Consider the following 18,576-nt stretch of genomic DNA (forward strand, 5'->3'; position numbering starts at 1 on the left):
TGGATGGCCTGTTCTTGGGTGGTGCTGGGTAATCTCAGTTTGCGGTCCTTCCTGCTTCCAGGTATTATCTCAGAGTAAACAACTGAGACTCAGGCCTCCATTAAGCTTATCCTGGCTGGGTCCTACACTGGTAGGTGATAATGACTGGAAGTTAAGTACTACTTATTAAACTTACCATGTTTGGGTCCTACAATAAGCAATTACCTTTTATAAACCTAGGCTTGCTTTAGATAGCCCCTTTAAATTGTCTCTAGCAAACTTAGGGTGCTGTGTCACTTTCCCTGGGGAGACAGGAAATAGCATCTCCTCACCCAGGGATGCGGTGATAGAGCACCCGGGACTAACTAGAGAAAGGATTCTGCGGAAGTCGCTTAGCAAGCCAGTGAGTTTCCTGGGGCATCCTTGCTGGAGCATGGGTGCCTCACAGGCAGCTGCATCACCGAAAAGCCCAGCCCAGTATAAGTGAGGAGTCACAAAAGCTGCATCCCTGGAGCTCCCTGAAGACCCCACAGTCAGCTGAGTTGATCAGAGAGTCTCCCCTTCACTGCAGTTGTGAGACCTTGTGAGTCTTGTAACTTTGGGAACTCCCTTCTCCGCAGAGGAGGAAGCTAGACCAACGAGACTGTGGGGGCTAAGCTGCACTCTGTGGGTACTGAATTGTATCTGAGGGTTTGGGACGCTGGGTGTCCGTAAGGTGCTGACTGTGGGCTGTTGACCTCATCAGCTGCCTCATTTATAATCTGAGTCATTGTATTAGAGTGTTCTTTACAGACACAACCTCCTAGTGCTTCCTGAAATGGGCTGGTTAAAGCTGGTTTCATTTCTGTTTTAAAGTCCCTCTTACTTTTATGTATGTGTTTGTGTCTGTATCTGTGCAGGGAGCACACACATGTGCTTCTCCAACCTCACTCCAGCAAAGGCCACACCTCATCCTTCCTAAATAGTCCATCCATGGAAAACTGAACATTCAAATCTGGGGGCTGAGGGGCCCTTCTTATTCAAGCCACCCAAGTGCTCTCACAGCCCCAGGTCACCCTGATAAACACACTGGGCTGCCCAGCTGCAGAGTCACCGCCTTCCTCAAAACGGAGTCATAAGTGGCTTGTACAATGGAGCCTCTCGGCGCAAGGGACCTGGAGAAAAACCACTGTCTTATACAATATGGAGTCACTTAGGACAAGGTACCACGTGATCTCTACAGGCTTTAAAGCAACCTGCTCATGCTGGGGATTTTGGATTTAAAAGTCAGGTCTTTTAATTTACTAAAAACTTTAGAAAAATCTGTCACCCCACCCCACCCTGCCGTGTGTTGGGGTTCCAATTCAGCTGTCTTCACATCTACCACTGAGCTACATCTCCAGACAGCTGTGAACATTTTGATGTGTCCATTTAACACTATTCGTCGTATGCCTCTGATGCATCCATCCAGGCACTGGGAATTAACAGTACCTGCTAGACTGCTTTAGAGGGTCTTAGTCAACAGCTGTTGTGGTGGTTTGAAAGAACATGGCCCCCAAAGGGAGTGGCACTACTGGAATATGTAGCTTTGCTGGAGTAGGTGTGGCCTTGTGGGAGGAAGTGTGTCACTCTGGAGGCGGGCTTTGAGGTCTCATACATGCTCAAGCCATGCCCAGTGTCTCAGAGCACTTCCTCAGCTACTCTCCAGCACCATGTTTGACTACACGCCACATGCCCCAGCATGATGATGATGGACTGAACTTCTGAACTGTAATTCACCCCAATTATATGTTTCCTTTATAAGAGTTGCTGCGGTTGGTGTCTCTTCACAGCAACAGAAACTAACGAAGGACAGTCGTTTTAGGACAGTCTCTCTTCAGCACCCTAGAGGGAGGGGTGGGAGGAATTTAGTCTCTGGTTGTGAATGTTTGAGATACTATGAAAAAAGGGACTGTGCTGGTTGGTTTTTGTCAACTTGACACAAGCTCAGGACAGTAGGAGAGGGACCCTCAATGGAGAAAATGCCTCCATCACATTGGCTTGTAGGCAAGTTTGTGGGAGCATTTTTTTTTTGATTAATGAACGATGTGGGCAGCTCTGCTCTGGGCAGGTGGTCTTTGGTTGTATAAGAAGGCAAGCTGGGCAAGGCGTGGAGACACAAGCCAGTGAGCACTGTCCCTCCACAGTTCTGTTTCAGTTCCACTCAGGACGCCTTCAGCGGCGGTCTGTAACACGGAAGTTTAAGATAAAGTAAACCCTTTCTGCCCCAAGTTGCGTCTGGTCAGCGTTTTACTAGAGATAGAAAACAATTCGGGAGAGGGACTTCTAGGGAGCACCTGCAGTGGTTCAGGAAAGCGTGGCTGCGTCTGAGTCTAAAGATGCTGCTATTACCTTGACCCTGGCGCAAATGCTGAGTCCAAGCTGTGCTAATGGCCGTACTGAACAGACTTCTTCCTTCCTGACAGGCGGTTCCCAGTTTAGCTGCACTGTGTTGGAAGCTGCTGCTCCCCTCAATCCCTGGCAGCCCTGTGATTGGTTTAATATGACTAACAGATCGCTGGTAGCTTATTTATAACCACGATACTTGGTTGCTTGGTTAGGTAACTAAAACCTGTTCGCAAAGATTCAGATTGTAAGTGTTCAGAGGGTTGGTGTCCAAAGACGGCTTACGTTAACAGTAGACAGAGAGGCACACTATGACAGGAACAAATTATTCAGCTGGTCACATTCGAACCTAAAGATTCGAACTGTTGCATGACAGCCAAGTAGTGAAGTCACAGCCCTTGTCAAGACTGACCTTTGATGGCTGTGAGTGTCTGGCATCTTAGGTCTTTGGGGCATGCATGGTTTGGCTAGGAATAGTCCCATTGCTCTAAAAAAATTGGGTCAGCATGCTTCCTAATGAATGGAATCTCATGTTTCAGTCTGTAATAAAGGCTGTGTACACCCTCCTGGAAGGTCCTGTTATTTGGCCTTATATGATATGCCTGGTATTAGAGGAAGTTTATACGTTGGGGGAGAAAAATAGATTAAAACAGATGAATATACCCATTGTTAAAAAAACTGGTTGATGGGTCTAGAGCAAGGTTCAGAGGTTAAGGGCACTGGCTGCTCTTCCAGGTTCAATCCCCAGCATTGGCCTGGCAGCTAACGAACCCCTGTAACTTCAGTCCCAGGGAATCTGGTGTACTCTTCTGCCCTGGAGGGCACGGTGTGCAGCTGGTGTACAAACATGCATGTAGGCAAAACAGCCACACACACAATACATAAAATTTAGAAAAAAATGATTAGATAATATAGCAATAATGCGGGGCGGGTTCCTTTGGCTTTTCTTCACTTGCTGAAGTTATTCTGAGACGGCTATATTAACAGCAGGGATGCATGGATACTATGAGTCAGCAGGGAGCTGCTTTGGGACTGAAGGGGTGGACACCTGGGGAGTAGGTGATGCGACGACACCTTATGTTTAATGCTGTTTCAGTGTAAGGGTAATGGGAAGTCAGAGTTTGTGACTTAGAAGAAAGCCTTTGCCATCTGGATCCTCAATCCCCGACACGTGAAGATTTCACTGGAGTCAGACATATGCAAATTAGATTTCCCTCCTAAACCAAGGTTAAATAAAAGGGAACATTATAAAAGGTTGCTTACGGCAGCAAAGATTTTTGAGGGCTTTAGGATGAATCTCCTTTAAAGCCAGGCTAGATATCATTGCTAAGCAGAAGAGAATAAAGTGAAAAGGAGATCCGGACATAAGCACGTCCCAGTCCAGCATCTGTGCGGAGAGGTTCTGTTCCCGACCTTCGGCAATTACCTTCGGTAATTCCTGGACCTGAGAATTATTTGGCAAGGAAGCTGAGAAGGAGGGCGTTCCCTGCTTTCCGTGTTCAGGCTGGATCCTGGCCCCGGTTGCAGGGAGAGCCAATTCCCAGCGCTGCTCCCCGGCATGGAAAACGTATTTGATACAAGTTGTGCTCAGGAGGGAAGACAAACAAGCGGACTTGGGGTGGTGGAAGAGGAAGCTGGAGCCTGGGCAGCCACACCCACTGACCAGGCTGGGCCCCAGGCAGTCCCATCTGTGCCCACGTCCGTGTTAACGCCACACATGCACTCCATGCATAAGCTCTTTACGCCATTCCAGCCCACCACACCGCCACACACACCCATGTTCAACCCATGCAATTAATCGCGCTCACACACCGTGGCGTCCACACTCAACTCCCCCTCCCCCGTGCCTCTCGCACCGCTCGACTGTACGCACTGGCCACACATAGCCATTGCAAGCCACTCAGTGGACACCCCCGCCCCAATCCCATATATCAGGACCCAAACCTAACACATCCTCCCACTCCAGTCGCCCGATGACCCTAGCCCAGTACTAGTTCCGAGCGGCTGGCGCTGGGAAGAACCCGCTAGGTCTCGGGCCTTGGGTCACCGCCCGCTGCTGCCCCGCGGCTCCGGGACCCCGCAGGACGCCGTGGCACGCGGGGAAGGGAGTGCCTGGACCAGGGTGGACTGTGTCCCGAAAGGCTGCGGGAGAAGCCAGCTGTAGCCAGAGCCGTGGAGCCCCCCCCCACGAGAGGGCGGGAGCGTGCGGGACGCGTGTGTGTGTGTGTGAGAGAGTGTGTGTGTGTGTGCGGGTGTGTGTGTGTGTGTGTAGAGACCCGGTTGACCGTCCTCGTGGCCCACCCTCCGCTTCAAGAGGCGTGTGAGGTCGACTCGCGGGGGCTAGGCTCGCAGAGGGGCGCGGCAGCCTAAGAGTGCGCGTGCGCGTGCAGGCGTGGCGGCCCGAGGGGGAGCAGAGAGGAGGGAGCAGCGGGGAGGACGAAAGAGAGAGAAGGGAGGTGGGAGCCGGGAGGAGGGTGGAGAGGAGAAAGAAGGGAGGGGGGAGCTAGGAGGAGGACTCAGGAGGAGGGACCCAGGGCACGGGGAGGTGGCAGGCCAGGCCCAGTCGCTGCGCCCTCCCGGGGTGGCTCCTCCGCCAGCCTTTGCCCGCCGCGCCTGCAACCCGCAGCCCGCTCGCGTCCTGCCCGCCCCGCGCCTCCGCTACGCTCCCGGGCTCCGGTCCCCTGCTCCGCGCCGGGAGACATGAGTGCGGCCGCGGCGCCCGAGCGCGGCTGGAAGAGCGAGAAAGTGGACGAGGCGCAGGCCCTGGCGCGGAGCTGCGCCGCCCGCCGACCCGACTTCCAGCCGTGCGACGGGCTGTCCATCTGTGCCACGCACAGCCACGGCAAGTGCTTCAAGCTGCACTGGTGCTGTCACCTGGGATGGTGTCACTGTAAGTGGAACCGCGTCGGCCTGCGGTCGCCCGCCTGCGGCCCAGCGGTGCCGGGACGACGGGAGGAAATCCCGGGGGAGCCTAGCTGTAGTCACAAAAGGGGACCTCTCTGGCCCAGAGAATCCTGGGTTTGGTTTTCTTTGCTTTTTCTTTTACATACTTGCTTAGAGGTGGTAAAGCCACCAGAGAGACTGCCACCGACAAGGAAACCTTTCCAGGGGTTTGAGTAGGCACGGACATGCCCCTTTCACTTTCTTGCCTTTTCTTTTTGGCTGCTATTTAGCAGAAAGAGCGCATAGAAGTCCAAGTGATCTCATTTATTGTATTTAGATTGAGGACGAAGTTTGCAGAATGGGTTCTAAGAAGTTAAAAGGAACAGTTTGAAGAGCAAACCCCTTAGACAGCCAGTACAGCATTTGAGCCAAGCCAGAACTAGTCTAGACCAGGCCCTTTCTATTTATCCTGCAAGTTTTAAGTAGATTAAACTTAAGTATCCATTTAATCAGAATTCCACAATTTGATTACTTCGGCATTTAGCTTAATCTCACTGATGAATCATTTCTTTTTAGAAACATTTCTGAAGTCTGTTTCCACATAATCTTAGATTAGAGGGCTTTAAAGTGTTTAAGATACATTTTCCAAGTGATCTCCAATCAAACTTATTTTTCCTGTTATTCAGAAGCAAATGGCTCACAAGAAGAGATGCAATATGTAACAAATCTTTATTTACATTGAGAATATTTGAATATCTTAGTAGAAGTTATGAATTAAAGGATAGAAAATCTTTGCTCTTTTTTCCTTATCGATTCAAGGTCCATGGACAGAGAACAAACATTGGGTTTGCTGTTGTTCCCTCTGCTAAGGGGCCAAACAGAAAGTTTCTGCTTTTCATCACAAGTGTGGCTTCAGAGTAGGAAATGTGGGTGCTAAAGTACACAGGTGGATGATGAATTCGATGTGGGGAGGCATCTCCTACGAGCATCCCGTTCATACTGTGGAATGGGGAGAAGTTAAGATGGCCCGGGCCTTTGCCTTTCTTACCTCAGCACTATCCCTCCCAGGTAGAGTTGACTCGTGGGAAGTGTGCATCTAGTCAAACCGATTTTTCCTCATTAATGAGACTTGTTCTCCACAGTCTTCCTTATATAGCCTTTTCTCTGTTCCCGCATGTACCTTATGAAATCGTGTGTGCGTGCGCAAGTGCATATGAGCCGTGACGCACGTGTGGCGGTCTGAGGACAGCTTTGTGGATTTGGGGGACTCCCTGAACCCTCTTGCTATCTCCCTTCTTCCTAAATCCTCCAGAGCAGTCCCATTCTTCTCAAACCATCGTGATCTCCACTCCAGATATGCATATTTGAGCAGACTGAGAGTGTCTTGCACACGTAGTTCTTCTTCCTCTGCCTCCCGGCTATTCTCGAAGGAAGTAGGTTTTTCTAAAGCAGCTTTGAACTTCATGTTCACTGAGTGGCTTAGTGGAGACAGCCACCATTTCCCACTGAGGCTGTTGCTTTGTGCTGTTTCTGAACCGTCATTCTGTCCGTCCTTCCTCTTTAGACTAGTTCTCATGTACCTACACATCCTGGTTGTTCTGAACACGTGTGCTCATGTTAGGTGAGAAGTACCAGAGTTCTGCCCTGGCCAGTGTGGACCAGGACTGCCACCTTTCACCTTTGAGTGCCGTTCTGCCTTCACATAGCTGCACCCTGTTGGCCCTTCTCAGACTCCATGGCACCAGGCTTGCTGCTGTCCCCCTCAGACTAAGCTTGTTGTCTGCTAACGCCATCAAGTAAGCTTTAAAAACTGGTGGTAATTAATCCCCAGCTTGTCCCTCTCAAAGCTGGATGCGTGGCTTTGGAAACAAGTGCTGATGATACCTTAGGGATTAGCCCATTTTTCTAGGCTACTGTGATTTTAGTCTTGGCTCTCTTATTGGATTGCATGGTGTTTGTGTATTTACGTGTGTATCTCATTCCTCCTGTGTTCCTGTCATTGTGCCTGTAGTAAACGCCTGTATCTGCACTCTAGTTATTGAGAATGTAGTTTCAGGGGGAAGGCCACAGAGTCCCGAAGCCTGCTGATAGAGCTGCTGATGGCAGTTCGGAAGGAGCCCTTGTCGAGGCTGCTCCGTAGTTACCTAGTTGCCTCATGCTCTGCCATCCATCTTGTGTCATTAATGTCTGTCTGGGTCAATGGGAACTTGGTCAACGAAATTGCTGCAGTCCACCAAACACAGGGATTTTTCTGCCGCCTCTTGATCTATGCTCCAGCTATGCGCAATCCTCTTTAGAAAAAGGAAATGAGAATGAGCTCAGGCAACTCAGATTGGTTCCAAAATGCTTCCTGCTTTCTTTTAAGAGGTCAGGGTTCGATTTTAAATAATCCAAATTTAAGAAAGTATTTCCATCAGGTATACCCATGTTGGCAGTTCTTTATGATTTCTCCCCCCCCCGTGTGTGTGTGTGTGTGTGTGTGGTGTTAGTGTATAATGTGTGTGTGTGATGTCTATGTCTGTACACATATGTATGTGAGGGTATGTGTGTGTTTGGTGTCTGTGTGTACATACATGTGTGTAATATCTTTGTACATCTATGTGTGTTTGTGTGTGAGGGTGTGTTTAGTGTTTGTGTGTATATGTGTGTGTGAGTGAGGGTATGTTATGTCTCTGTGTGTATAAGTATGTGTGTGTGATGTTATGCCTGTACACACTTGTGTGTTTGTGTGTGTGAGAGTCTCCCGGGATCTGTCCACCTTTCACCTTGTTTGGGTCAGAGTCCTTTTGCTGTCCGCACATTGGCTGCTCTGTGGGCTTCTGGGGACACTTCTATGTCCACCTCCTCTCAGGGTAGGAGCGCTGGGGTTGCTGACACTGGCTTCCATGCTTGGCTTCTGTGTGGGGTCTGCAGATTTGAACTTGGCTTTTCTCACTTGCACGGCAAGAACTTTGCCCACTGAGCCACCTCCCCAGACCTTCATCTCTTCTTTCTAGTCTCTGCCAGGCTCCCGCTCCTGTTCTGTGCTTCCTGCACTGGCAGAGATTCAGGGGTCGCATTCATGAGCAGCTGTGGCATCAAAGCGCCAGGTGCTCCGTTTCTGTCCCCTCACTTGGTTGGGTATCAACTCTTAGTACTTGTTTTTTTAACCAAAATAAAATTATTCTTGAGTAGAGACAGTTAATGTATTTGAGAACCTTGTTTTCTGGCATGATTCTTGTAATCTGTGTATTTATGTTACATATTTTCTCTTCATGAGATGCCATGGAGATGAAATGCAGACATGAGTACCGCTGCATCCCACCCTTTAAACAGAGTCTAAGGGTGTGTGATCCATGGACTTTTATAATTCCTTTAAAGTCGTACATGGCATAGATGAGGACACCATTGGCTTGTTCACTGAAGCTGAGAATGCAAAAATGAGAGATATCCCATCATACTTGGGAAAGAGAATCAGAACAATTAAGCAAGTTCAGTATATATGATGGGCACTATATTTATGACGGATGTTAAAACTGTGAAGTTCATAACCGTGTAAAATAGGAAAGGCTGAAAATATGTAGTGTTTACAGAAGACATGTAAATATATACTCATAGGTGCATTCTTATGTGATTACTGTGTTTGGAGGATGACTAGTTATACAATCTAGGACTCTTACTGTGTTACTTAACCCTTTCCCAGTAAGAACCATTTTCAGTTAAATAAACGAACAGATGAAAGTGTCTAAGAAGTGTTCTGAGGGGAAAAAATAAAAGAAGAAGACATGGCTTGGCCGCAGGAGAGAAGTGGGAGAGAAGAAACCATATGAAGGTTCTCGAAACTAGACTTTTGTCCTTGAGTGACATTCGTTTAGAAGGAAGAAGAAGTTAAAGATGGACGTTGGTGGGTGAATTTGAGAGATGTTTGAGGAGAAGTTCACGGGTGTGAGTGGACTTGGTGTGGGGAAGGAATGTGGTGTTTGTTAGGAACAACTTTCCAGCTGGGATAGATGGAGAGCCGGTGAGATGGGGAGGGTGGCCACAGAGCCAACGTGGGTTTAGTGGAGTTTATGTGGTCCTGGTCCTCTCACAGTGGCCTCAGGAAGCAGCTGCATGCAGGGCTTGAGAACTCAGAGAGCTTTGGGCTAGAGATTGTTCCGATGTTTTTTGTTTGGAGTTGGAGCCGTGGGGAAGTGTGCTACCTCCAAGAACAAGAAGACAGCACAAAGAATAAAGATAACCCTTAGGCTTTCTATTTAGACCATTGTTGAGAGTCAATGCAGGAGGATACACTGTCAGAGGATCTAGAGAAGAAAAATCTTCAAAGTAGGGGTGAAGAGGCTGAAGGGCAGTGAATTCGGAAGAAGGAACACTGAAATGAAACCAGTATTCATCAGGTTGTTCCTCAGATATTGCTGATTACACTTTGATTTTTCCTTCCTTCCTTCCTCCCTCCCTCCCTTCCTCCCTCCCTCCCTCCCTTCCTCCCTCCGTCCCTTCCTTCTTTTTTTTTTTTTTTGCCAGAGAAAGATTTAGCCTTGGATTCATTACTTCAGGAAATATTGACGTATTACTCAAAGGAATTTGAGATGAATTTTTCAAGGCAAAAAGACAGCAGGAGTCCCAGGAGCTGAGAATTAGGACACCGAGGTGATTGTTTGGGTTTGCTCACTGATTACTTTGTGACAGACTAAACCGACTGTGCCTGTGCGGAGGATATTCTCGACAATCAATGCCATTATGTCCATTTTAAAGTTGATAAAGAAGGCCTGTTGACGTCCAGTAGCTTCCCCACGGGCATATTGCCAGTCACGACCGGTGCCCATACACGGATCCAGGTATGCCTGATGGTGGAATCTTGACCCAGAGCTGAAACAGAGAAATTTCGAGTTAATGAGCAGAACCAATAGCTCAGGCCCATTAGCGGCAGCCATGGAGAGCGTGTTTGAGAAATGGGCAGTGCCATTCACAGTAATGAACTCCAGAAGAGCGAGAGCTGCACAGGCTACTGGATTCGGAGAATAAAATCCAAGCGAAGGGTTATGAAAGAGAAAGTGACGAGATGGTGACAGGCGGGGCTGAGTGGGTGTACGTGATGTGATGTAGGTGCCACTAGCAGAGCTCAGAGTTGGCTTCCTCAAGTCACTAAGAGATGAGCTCGGTTTCCTGCAGAGTACAGCTCAGAAAATGTCTGTTTCTTTGAGGTTGAAAGCATCAGAGTGGGACTCAATGTCACCTAAGATGATATTAGCATATCTAAAGAAAGATTGTCTCCACAAAAGGTGGAAAATGGAGACGTAGGCAGGGTTGGGTGTGATTTTCAGGATGGTCTAGGGGAGACCATAGGCTACCTAAAGGGTGGAGGCCTGGTCTTCAGGCGCGGCAATCTGCAGCATTTAGATGTAATTGAATCCCTAGTTATCAATGTCCTATACAGAGATAAAGAGTGATTAGAGAATTCAGCTGTTAAACCTTCAGCGCAAATGTTCTTTGTTAGTCGGTTAGCATTGTAGATTTTATGTTATTCTAGTTCTCCTTTCCCACGGCCATACCACTAACTCTAGGGAATCTCATGCTTTCTCATCTCCCCCGGTAATGCCTGGTTGCTTCTTCTAAAGGATAGCTCTATCATAGCCATAACCGTAGCTCCAGGGAATATATTCAGGGGGGTGATAGTGAAACGTAGGCCAGAGGAGAAGAGGGCGGTTAGGGAGAACAGTCACCTTCTGCTCAGACTGAAGAGCCTGCCGGACCTTGTCTGGTGGTTGAAGAAGAAAGAGAGCTCAGACCTCGAGTGAGAGACGTGGACTGATGTTCTGGGTGAGTCTCTTTAGGGTTGTCGGAGCGTGGGAAAGCTGGCAGGTGTCCTCACATCAGACTGGTGCTCAGGAACGTGTTGACCCCACCAACAGCATAAAACAGAGTGCCTATCTACACTTGCTGAGGTCTTGCTGTGCGAGTCTGTGCTAACTCTCCCACTATGAACTGTGCAAACCTAGCAGTGCTGAGGACAGCGGAGTAAACATAAATACTTTGTGGGTGGTTTGATAGTGTGTCCGTTTAGTGAAACAACAGAAGTCGGTTTTTCATCAGGGCCTGTGACCTCAGTACCTCTGACCAGGTTTGTAATATAGTGATGTGGTAAAATATCCTTGACAGAGCATGGTGGTTTGAATGAGATGTCACCCATAAGTCATAGGTATATGAATACTTTGTCCCCAGTTTGGTGACTGTCTTGGAGGATTGGGTGTGGCCTTGCTGGAGGAAGTATGCCACTGGGTAATACAAAGAGTAATAGCTCTTGCTACTTACTCTTTGTAGTTTGAGATGTGGTCTCTGATCTCTTCCTGCCACCATGCTTCTTCTCGACCATCGGAGACTTGAACCCGCTGGGACCATATGCCCGATTAAATGCTTTCTGTTATGAGTCGCCTTGGTCATGGGGCTTTCTCACAGCAACAGAAAAGTAACTAATACAAAAAGTACCCGGAGACAGGAAGAATTTATTTCAGCTCATAGTTTAAGGTGTGGTACACCATTGCAGGAAGTCAAAGGAGTCAGGAGTTGGAACCACTGTTTAAATTACGCATAGTGGGCTGGAGAGATGGCTCAGCAGTTAAGAGCACTGACTGTTCTTCCAGAGGACCTGAGTTCAATTCCCAGCAACCACATGGTAGCTCACAACCATCTGTAATGAGATCTGGTGCCCTCTGGCCTGCAGGCATCCATGGAGGCAGAATGTTGTATATATAATAAATAAATAAAATCTTAAAAAAATAAATAAATTACGCATAGTATTAATCTCTCTTTATTCATTTATATAGTCCAGAATCTGCTGTCCTAACAATGACCCCACTCACAGTTAAGATGAGTCTTTCTACATCAGTTAATGTAACTAAAATAATCTCCAGTGGGCATGTCCAGAGGCCCATCTCCCAGACGATGCTGTATTCTGCCAAGCAGAAAAGGAACCATCACACAGTACCAGATATGTATTCTCTCCCGAGGTCTCTAATTCAGTCACACGTGGTTGGTTACACCACAACGGTCATGCCATTATTGTATAAGTGGGCACATCTTGCCTGGCAGGCCAGCATTTTAATGCACAAGTTTTACTGCTGGGTAAGACCATCGGTGGTTTTTCTCTGCCTGCAGCCTACGTGGAGCCTTATGGCAGGATGAGGGCTATCTAGCATGGATGAAGCCTCCATCATATTTCCAGTGTGATTTTTATATGTTCTGTAACCAAGATGTATAGTGTCTTCAGCAATACGGCCTCAACATCAAGTTCTAGGGCAGCCAAGAGCACTGGCAATAAACTGGATTGTTTGGGGGACCTCTTGGGCATCCACGACCAATACTCTATAGGGAAGTATCTTATACCAGGCACTGGTACACATTGCTTTGGGAGAGGCATTATCTACCCATGCTGGATATCTCCCTTCAAACTTTTTAAGTTGTAATTTCTTTGGTTGCATTTTAGACAGGATCACACTATATAGCTGTGGCTGTCCTGGAACTTGCTGTATAGAACAAGCTGGCTTCAAACTCACCACATTTGACTTTAATTTGTGTTTCTAAGTTAGTTTACGAAATAGGTTTCTATGTGAGTTTTCCTCACATCCTTAGTTTTGACTAACTCTCTCAACCTCTCTTCTTCCGCTGCTCCCATGCCTGTACCACTGCACCATTTCCTGTGTCACCGCTCCTCCCCTGTGCCTGCCTGTCACATGTGTTCTGCTGTCCCCTCCCTCCAGTCCCCAACAGTTGTCCCTTTCTAACTCCCTGGCCTCTGAAGTCACTCCAAGGGAAACATACACATCTAAAATTTGAAAGCCAGGATCTGCTTCTGAGTGAAAACATGGAGTTTGTCTTTCTGAGCTGGGTTACCTCACTCAGTATAATATTGTTCCTGCAGATTTCCTAATTTGGTTTTACGTGCACTTATTCATTATCCTCTCATCAGTTGGTGACATGCAGTTGGATTCCGTCTCACATCTATTTTGAGCAGAGCAGCAGTGAACATGGATGTGAAAGTGTCTGTAGTAGGAAGTGGAATCCTTCGGGCGCATCCTCAGGAGTGGTATGGCTGAGTCAGATGGTAGCTCTATTTTTAGCTTTTGAGAAACTTCCACCCTGATTTCCATAGTGGCTACACAAGTTTACATTCCTGCCAACAGTGAATAAGGATTCCCCTTCTCCACATCCTTCCAGCATTTGTTACCATTTCATTTCTCAATGTAAAGCATTTTTGGAGACTACATGAATGCTGCATTTACATCATTTTCATCTCTTCCTCTCCTAGCTCCAACTCCTGTCATGTCACCTACTCCATCTCAAATTAGTGACCTCTTTTATAATTACACAGCCACACCAAGCAAACAAAACAGCACCCCGAATCTACTGAGTCCAGCTAGTGTTGTTCTCATGTGACAACCAGTCGGGATTGGAAAATTTATTCGGTGATTTGTACCCGAAGAAGATTGATTCTTCCTCTCTCAGAAACCATTGCCTGTAGCTCCTCATCTAGAAGTGAGGCCCTATGAAATTTCCCGCCTGCATTGTTTGTTACTTGTTTGTAACTTGTTTGTTACTATGCAGGTCTTGTTTAGCAAACTGTATCGTTGAGATTTCATGGGTGCAGAATCCTTACCATGTCTGCATGACACAACATAGCCTCAGGCATCTGGTCCTCTGGCTCCTATAAACTCTCTGCCCCCTTCTGTGATGTTCCCTGAGCCTAGGGGTAAGCATTGCACTGTAGATGTTCCACAAGACACCCCATTGTCACCTCTTCTCTACATTGACCAGTTGTGTATTTCTGTCTGGTCTCTGTCCACTGCAAAAACAAGCCACTCATCAATTGTAGATATCTAAGCTGTTTCCATTTCCTAGCTGTTGTGAATGGAGCAGCAGTGAGCATGGCTAACCAGTGTCTGTACGTAGGATACCAAGTCTTTGGGTGTGTGCCAACGAGTGCTATAGCTGGCTCATATGGTCAGTCTGCTCTGAGCTCTTGAGGACTCTGCAGGTTGACGTCCACAGTGGTTGCACCAGTTTGCAATCTCACCAGCAGTGAACGAGGGCTCCCCATTTCCCTCCTTCTTGTCAGCATTTGCTGTTGTTTTCTTGATCTCAGCCATTCTGACTAGGGTAAGATGGGCTCTCGGAGTAGTCTTCATTTCCATGTCTCTAACTGCTAATGGTACGGAAGGCTTTTTAAGGTGGGGCCGTCTGTATGAGTTTGGAGCCCACCATTGTAGACTGGTGAGCTGGAACATTGGGTGCACAGCTGAAGACAATGGTTCCTCTCTTCACAAGATTATCAGTAGCTAGCAGTTGAGAAGTAAGGGTAGGACCTCATGAGCCGTTTTCCCATACTCAAGTGACTGTTGACAGGGCCAGTCTTGTACAGGCTTCATGCAGGTGACTGCAGCTTGCTGTGAGTTCGTGAGTGCCATGGCCGTGCTATGCCTAGAGAATGGTACTTGACAGCCCTTCCTCCATCTTGTGACTTACAGTCTTTCTGCCTCCTCTTCTACAAGGTTCCCGAACTTTTAGAGAGGGTGGTGGTTGTACCAGACTATTCTCCAAGCCAGAGTTCCACATCTTCATGAACTCACCTGTGCCCATGTGCAAAAGAGCATCACATCTGGCCTTGGTGGCGATTGACCTTCCCTCATAGGGAGGGTAGCGGGGAGAGGCATGAGACCTTCCAGCCATCCCAGGGTTTCATGTTTTATGTTAAAATCTTTGATCTGTTTCAAGTTTATGTTTTTGTGGGCAATCTAGTGTCATTTTTCTCTATGTAGATACATGTTTCCCCAGCGTCACTTATTGAAGCTTGGGTGTATATTTTTGCTGTCTTTGTCAAAATAAAATGGACTTATATCTGAGTCCTTAGTTTATTCTATTGATTTATGTCTCTGTTTTGTGTCAGCTCCGTATCTTCATTGTTAGGGCTCTGTGGTCTAATCTCAAATTGAGTATGTTTTGTTCATGATGTCTTTGGCTACCCAGGATCTTTTGTTGCCTCCTTATGAATTTTAAGATTTTTTTTCTATTTGTGAATAACATCACTGGAACTTTTTTTTCCTTTTATTGACAATAAGAACCATGTGGTTGCTGGGAATTAAACTCGGGAGCTCTGGAAGAGCAGCCAGTGCTCTGAACCGCTGAACCTTCTCTCCAGCTCGCCTTTTAAAGCTTTTATTTGGTGGCAGTTTCACATGGGAGAGGCCTTATGTTCAATTGCCACGAATTGACATCGATGTCAAAGCAAAGACCATTCCATCTCATCATGCCCTTGTGAAGTGCTTTTGTTACAAGCTTCACTTAGTAATACAGAAATATCATTTGATCCACAGAGAATCATTGATGTCATTTCTTAGCACAGCATGAAGCTGTGTTTTAGAGTTAATGTATTTTTCATATTGACTTTGTAAAATTATAGCTATACCTATAATGCTTATCCTCATATTTTTTAAAATCTGTGGTTGGTAGAGTTAGTTTCTGCATTAATTTTGGGTTCATCTTAACAGATTCATATATGAGCCTCCAGAAGAGGGTCTCTGTTTTTAGTTTTGCCTGGATACGTGTAAAAGTGATCTCTGCTTGCTATTGTCATTTAATATTGCATTGCCCTCAACATGTTATCTAAGGATCCAATTATATACTCAAAACCTTTTTGCTAATGACAGGTGGAGACATGAATTCAGAAGTTGTGATCCATGCTAGACACACAGCGGGTATGTGTCAAGTAATTGACCTCAGGCAGTATTGTTTGTAATTACTTGATCAAGTCGCACACATTCAGATCTGTCCCAGCATTTGTGTCTTGTTTTTCAGCAAAACCAACCATATTAAGGAGGTCATAAAATAGGTTTGTTTTGTAGCTTTGCTACACGTTAGGTACAGTTGCACTGATAATGTCTTTTATAACTTCATAAATCACATGTGATAGAAATATACCCACTAGTGTTTCTGGATCCTGGAAAAGAAAGAGTTTGTACCGCCAGGCTACACGGCAAGATTCAACAGTCAATGTGGCCTGCTCTGGACTCCCTCACCACTTTGGTGAGGATCTTCCTATCTGTTTTACATAAAGAGGAAAGTTAGGAGAATCATCAACATTACTGTTTGTGTTGACTCAGTGTCCTCAAGGGGAAATCACATTCTTTCATTTTCAGAAAAGAAGATGGAGACCTCACACTTGCTGATTATAGTGTTTGATAAATAAAATGAGCAAAAAAAATCTCTCTGGAACCTGTGTGTGTGTGTGTGGGTGTGTGTACGTGTACATGCATACTCGAGCACTTGTGCATATGCGTGTGAGTTTGTGTGTACACGTGGATTGTCAGTGAGACAGATTAAGAGAGACTTGACTTTCCTGAAAGGCATTCAGCCAGGGGGCCAAGCACTAATGCAATGTGAATTCATCACAGGGGCGGGACACTAGAGATAAGGACTTAAAGAGGTTGCAGGTTGATAGCTAACCAGATGTAGTTGGGTATGAGCTAACCAGGTGCAGTTAGGTATGAGTTAACCAGGTACAGTTAGGTATGAGCTAACCAGGTATAGTTAAGTATGAGCTAACCAAGTGTAGGTGTATGAGCTAACCAGGTGCTGCTGGGCATGAGCTAACCAGGTTCAGCTGGGTATACACTAACTAGGGGGAGGTGGGTAACCAGATGAGAAAGATAGCAAAGTTTTGCATCTGATGTAGTTAATAGTAACTGCTTTAGTTAGGGTTTCTATTGCTGTGAAGCAAGACACCATGACCACAGCAATTCTTATAAAGAAAACATTTAATTGGGGTGGCTCATTTATGGTTTCAGAGGTGCAGTCCATTGTCATCATGATGGGGAGCATGGTGGTTTGCAGGCAGACGTGATGCTGGAGCAGAGAGTCCTCCACCATGCAGGCAAGAGGAAGTCAACTGACTGTCACCCTGAGGGGAACTTGAGAAAAAGACCTCAAAGCCCACACACTTCTCCCAATAAGACCACACCTACTTCAGCAAGGCCACACCTCCGAATAGTGCCACTCCTTTGGGGGTCCATTTTCTTTCAAACCACCATAGTAACAGACTCAATTGCAAGCAATAGTAGTTTCTAACCAGAAGCATCCACAACTATTCTAGAAAGGAGACCACCCAGATCATCCCATACACAGGAACCAAGTCTGAGGTAGAAGGCTGTAGTTGCCTCTTGGTAGCTGTGATAGAGTTGGCTCTGCTGAGGTAAGCTACAATCTGGTCATGCAAACATGAAAACAAAGAGAGCATATTTCTATTAACTGGGAGCAGACCCTGCCAAGGGCTAGGACTGGAGAGACACTGGCGAAGTCAGTACAACTAGAAGCTGTACTGCGAGGAATGTCAGAGGAGAACGGAAGAGAGTTTCCTAGAATCCTGGCTAGGGCCAGTCAGGGAATGATGAAAAGACAGACACACAGACTCAATACAGTGGAGTTGGGATTGGATAGGGTTCCACTACCCCTATGACTATTGCCAAAATTTGGAGCTTCCGAGTGTTTATTGTGTACAGCATAGGGGAGGGGCTGCTCTGAGTAGGAGATCTCTCTAGGAGAACAGCAGGAGGAGGAAGCACCGTGGCCAGTCTTTGTACACGCTAATCAGTCATTCATAAATATTCATACTTGCTCTCCTAGGGACAGCTTTGCCATTCCTCTTGAGCCTGGTCCCTATGGGTGCCAGCATTGTCAAATTGTTCTGTGGGTCAGTTGGTTCACAGCATGGCCGTGCCCAGGTCAAAATACATGTCCTCTCAGGACTCCACTCACTCAGGACCCTCCACCCCTACAGGTTCACAGCAAGTCAACTCCCCTAATTAGATGGACGGAAGATATCATTCCCTGTTGTTAGGCTGATATGCAGAGAGCTTGTAGGTCCTTCATTAGCTTAACTTGTGCAGTGCGCAGAGAATTAACCAGTCTCATTAGAAATGGCCTCAGGCATTGTCCAGTTCCCTCCTTAAATGCCGTTTGAAATCCTACACAGCCAGATTAACACATTCTCCTCGCTTTCTGGGAGTCCCCTCCGGAGCTTTGCTTAACTCTCTGGAGCTCTGCTTTCTGCTGTAAATCTTTCATCTTTCTTCTTTCTGTAAGAATAAAACTCGGAAACTTGCCCTCCATCTTTTGAATTCATGTGATGAGGACCCAGACACACCTAGCGCTTCGGTCAGCACACCCAAGGACACTTCCTTTTCCCATTTCAGTGCTAGACAGAACTTACCTCTGGATATGCTAATTTATGCTAATCTTCATTTCAAGCACTTCTTGATGGTTTTCTATTTCTCTTGAAGTGACAGAAGCTGTCAGGGTTGGTCAAAGTGACCAGCTCAGCTA

At 46.8% G+C, this 18,576-nt stretch overlaps 1 protein-coding gene across 1 annotated transcript in view; it reads left to right on the forward strand.

Annotated features, from left to right (window-relative positions):
• Window positions 1-4,894: 4,894 nt before the first annotated feature.
• C1H3orf70 (chromosome 1 C3orf70 homolog) overlaps window positions 4,895-18,576 on the forward strand; it is a 43,475-nt gene continuing 29,793 nt past the window's right edge. Inside the window, exon 1 of the mRNA XM_075968096.1 lies at window positions 4,895-5,233. Coding sequence (XP_075824211.1) covers window positions 5,044-5,233 — 190 coding nt within the window. The 5' untranslated portion in view covers window positions 4,895-5,043. The remainder of the gene's footprint in view (window positions 5,234-18,576) is intronic.

The sequence above is a fragment of the Microtus pennsylvanicus genome, chromosome 1, assembly GCF_037038515.1.
Source record: "Microtus pennsylvanicus isolate mMicPen1 chromosome 1, mMicPen1.hap1, whole genome shotgun sequence".
NCBI lineage: Eukaryota > Metazoa > Chordata > Mammalia > Rodentia > Cricetidae > Microtus > Microtus pennsylvanicus.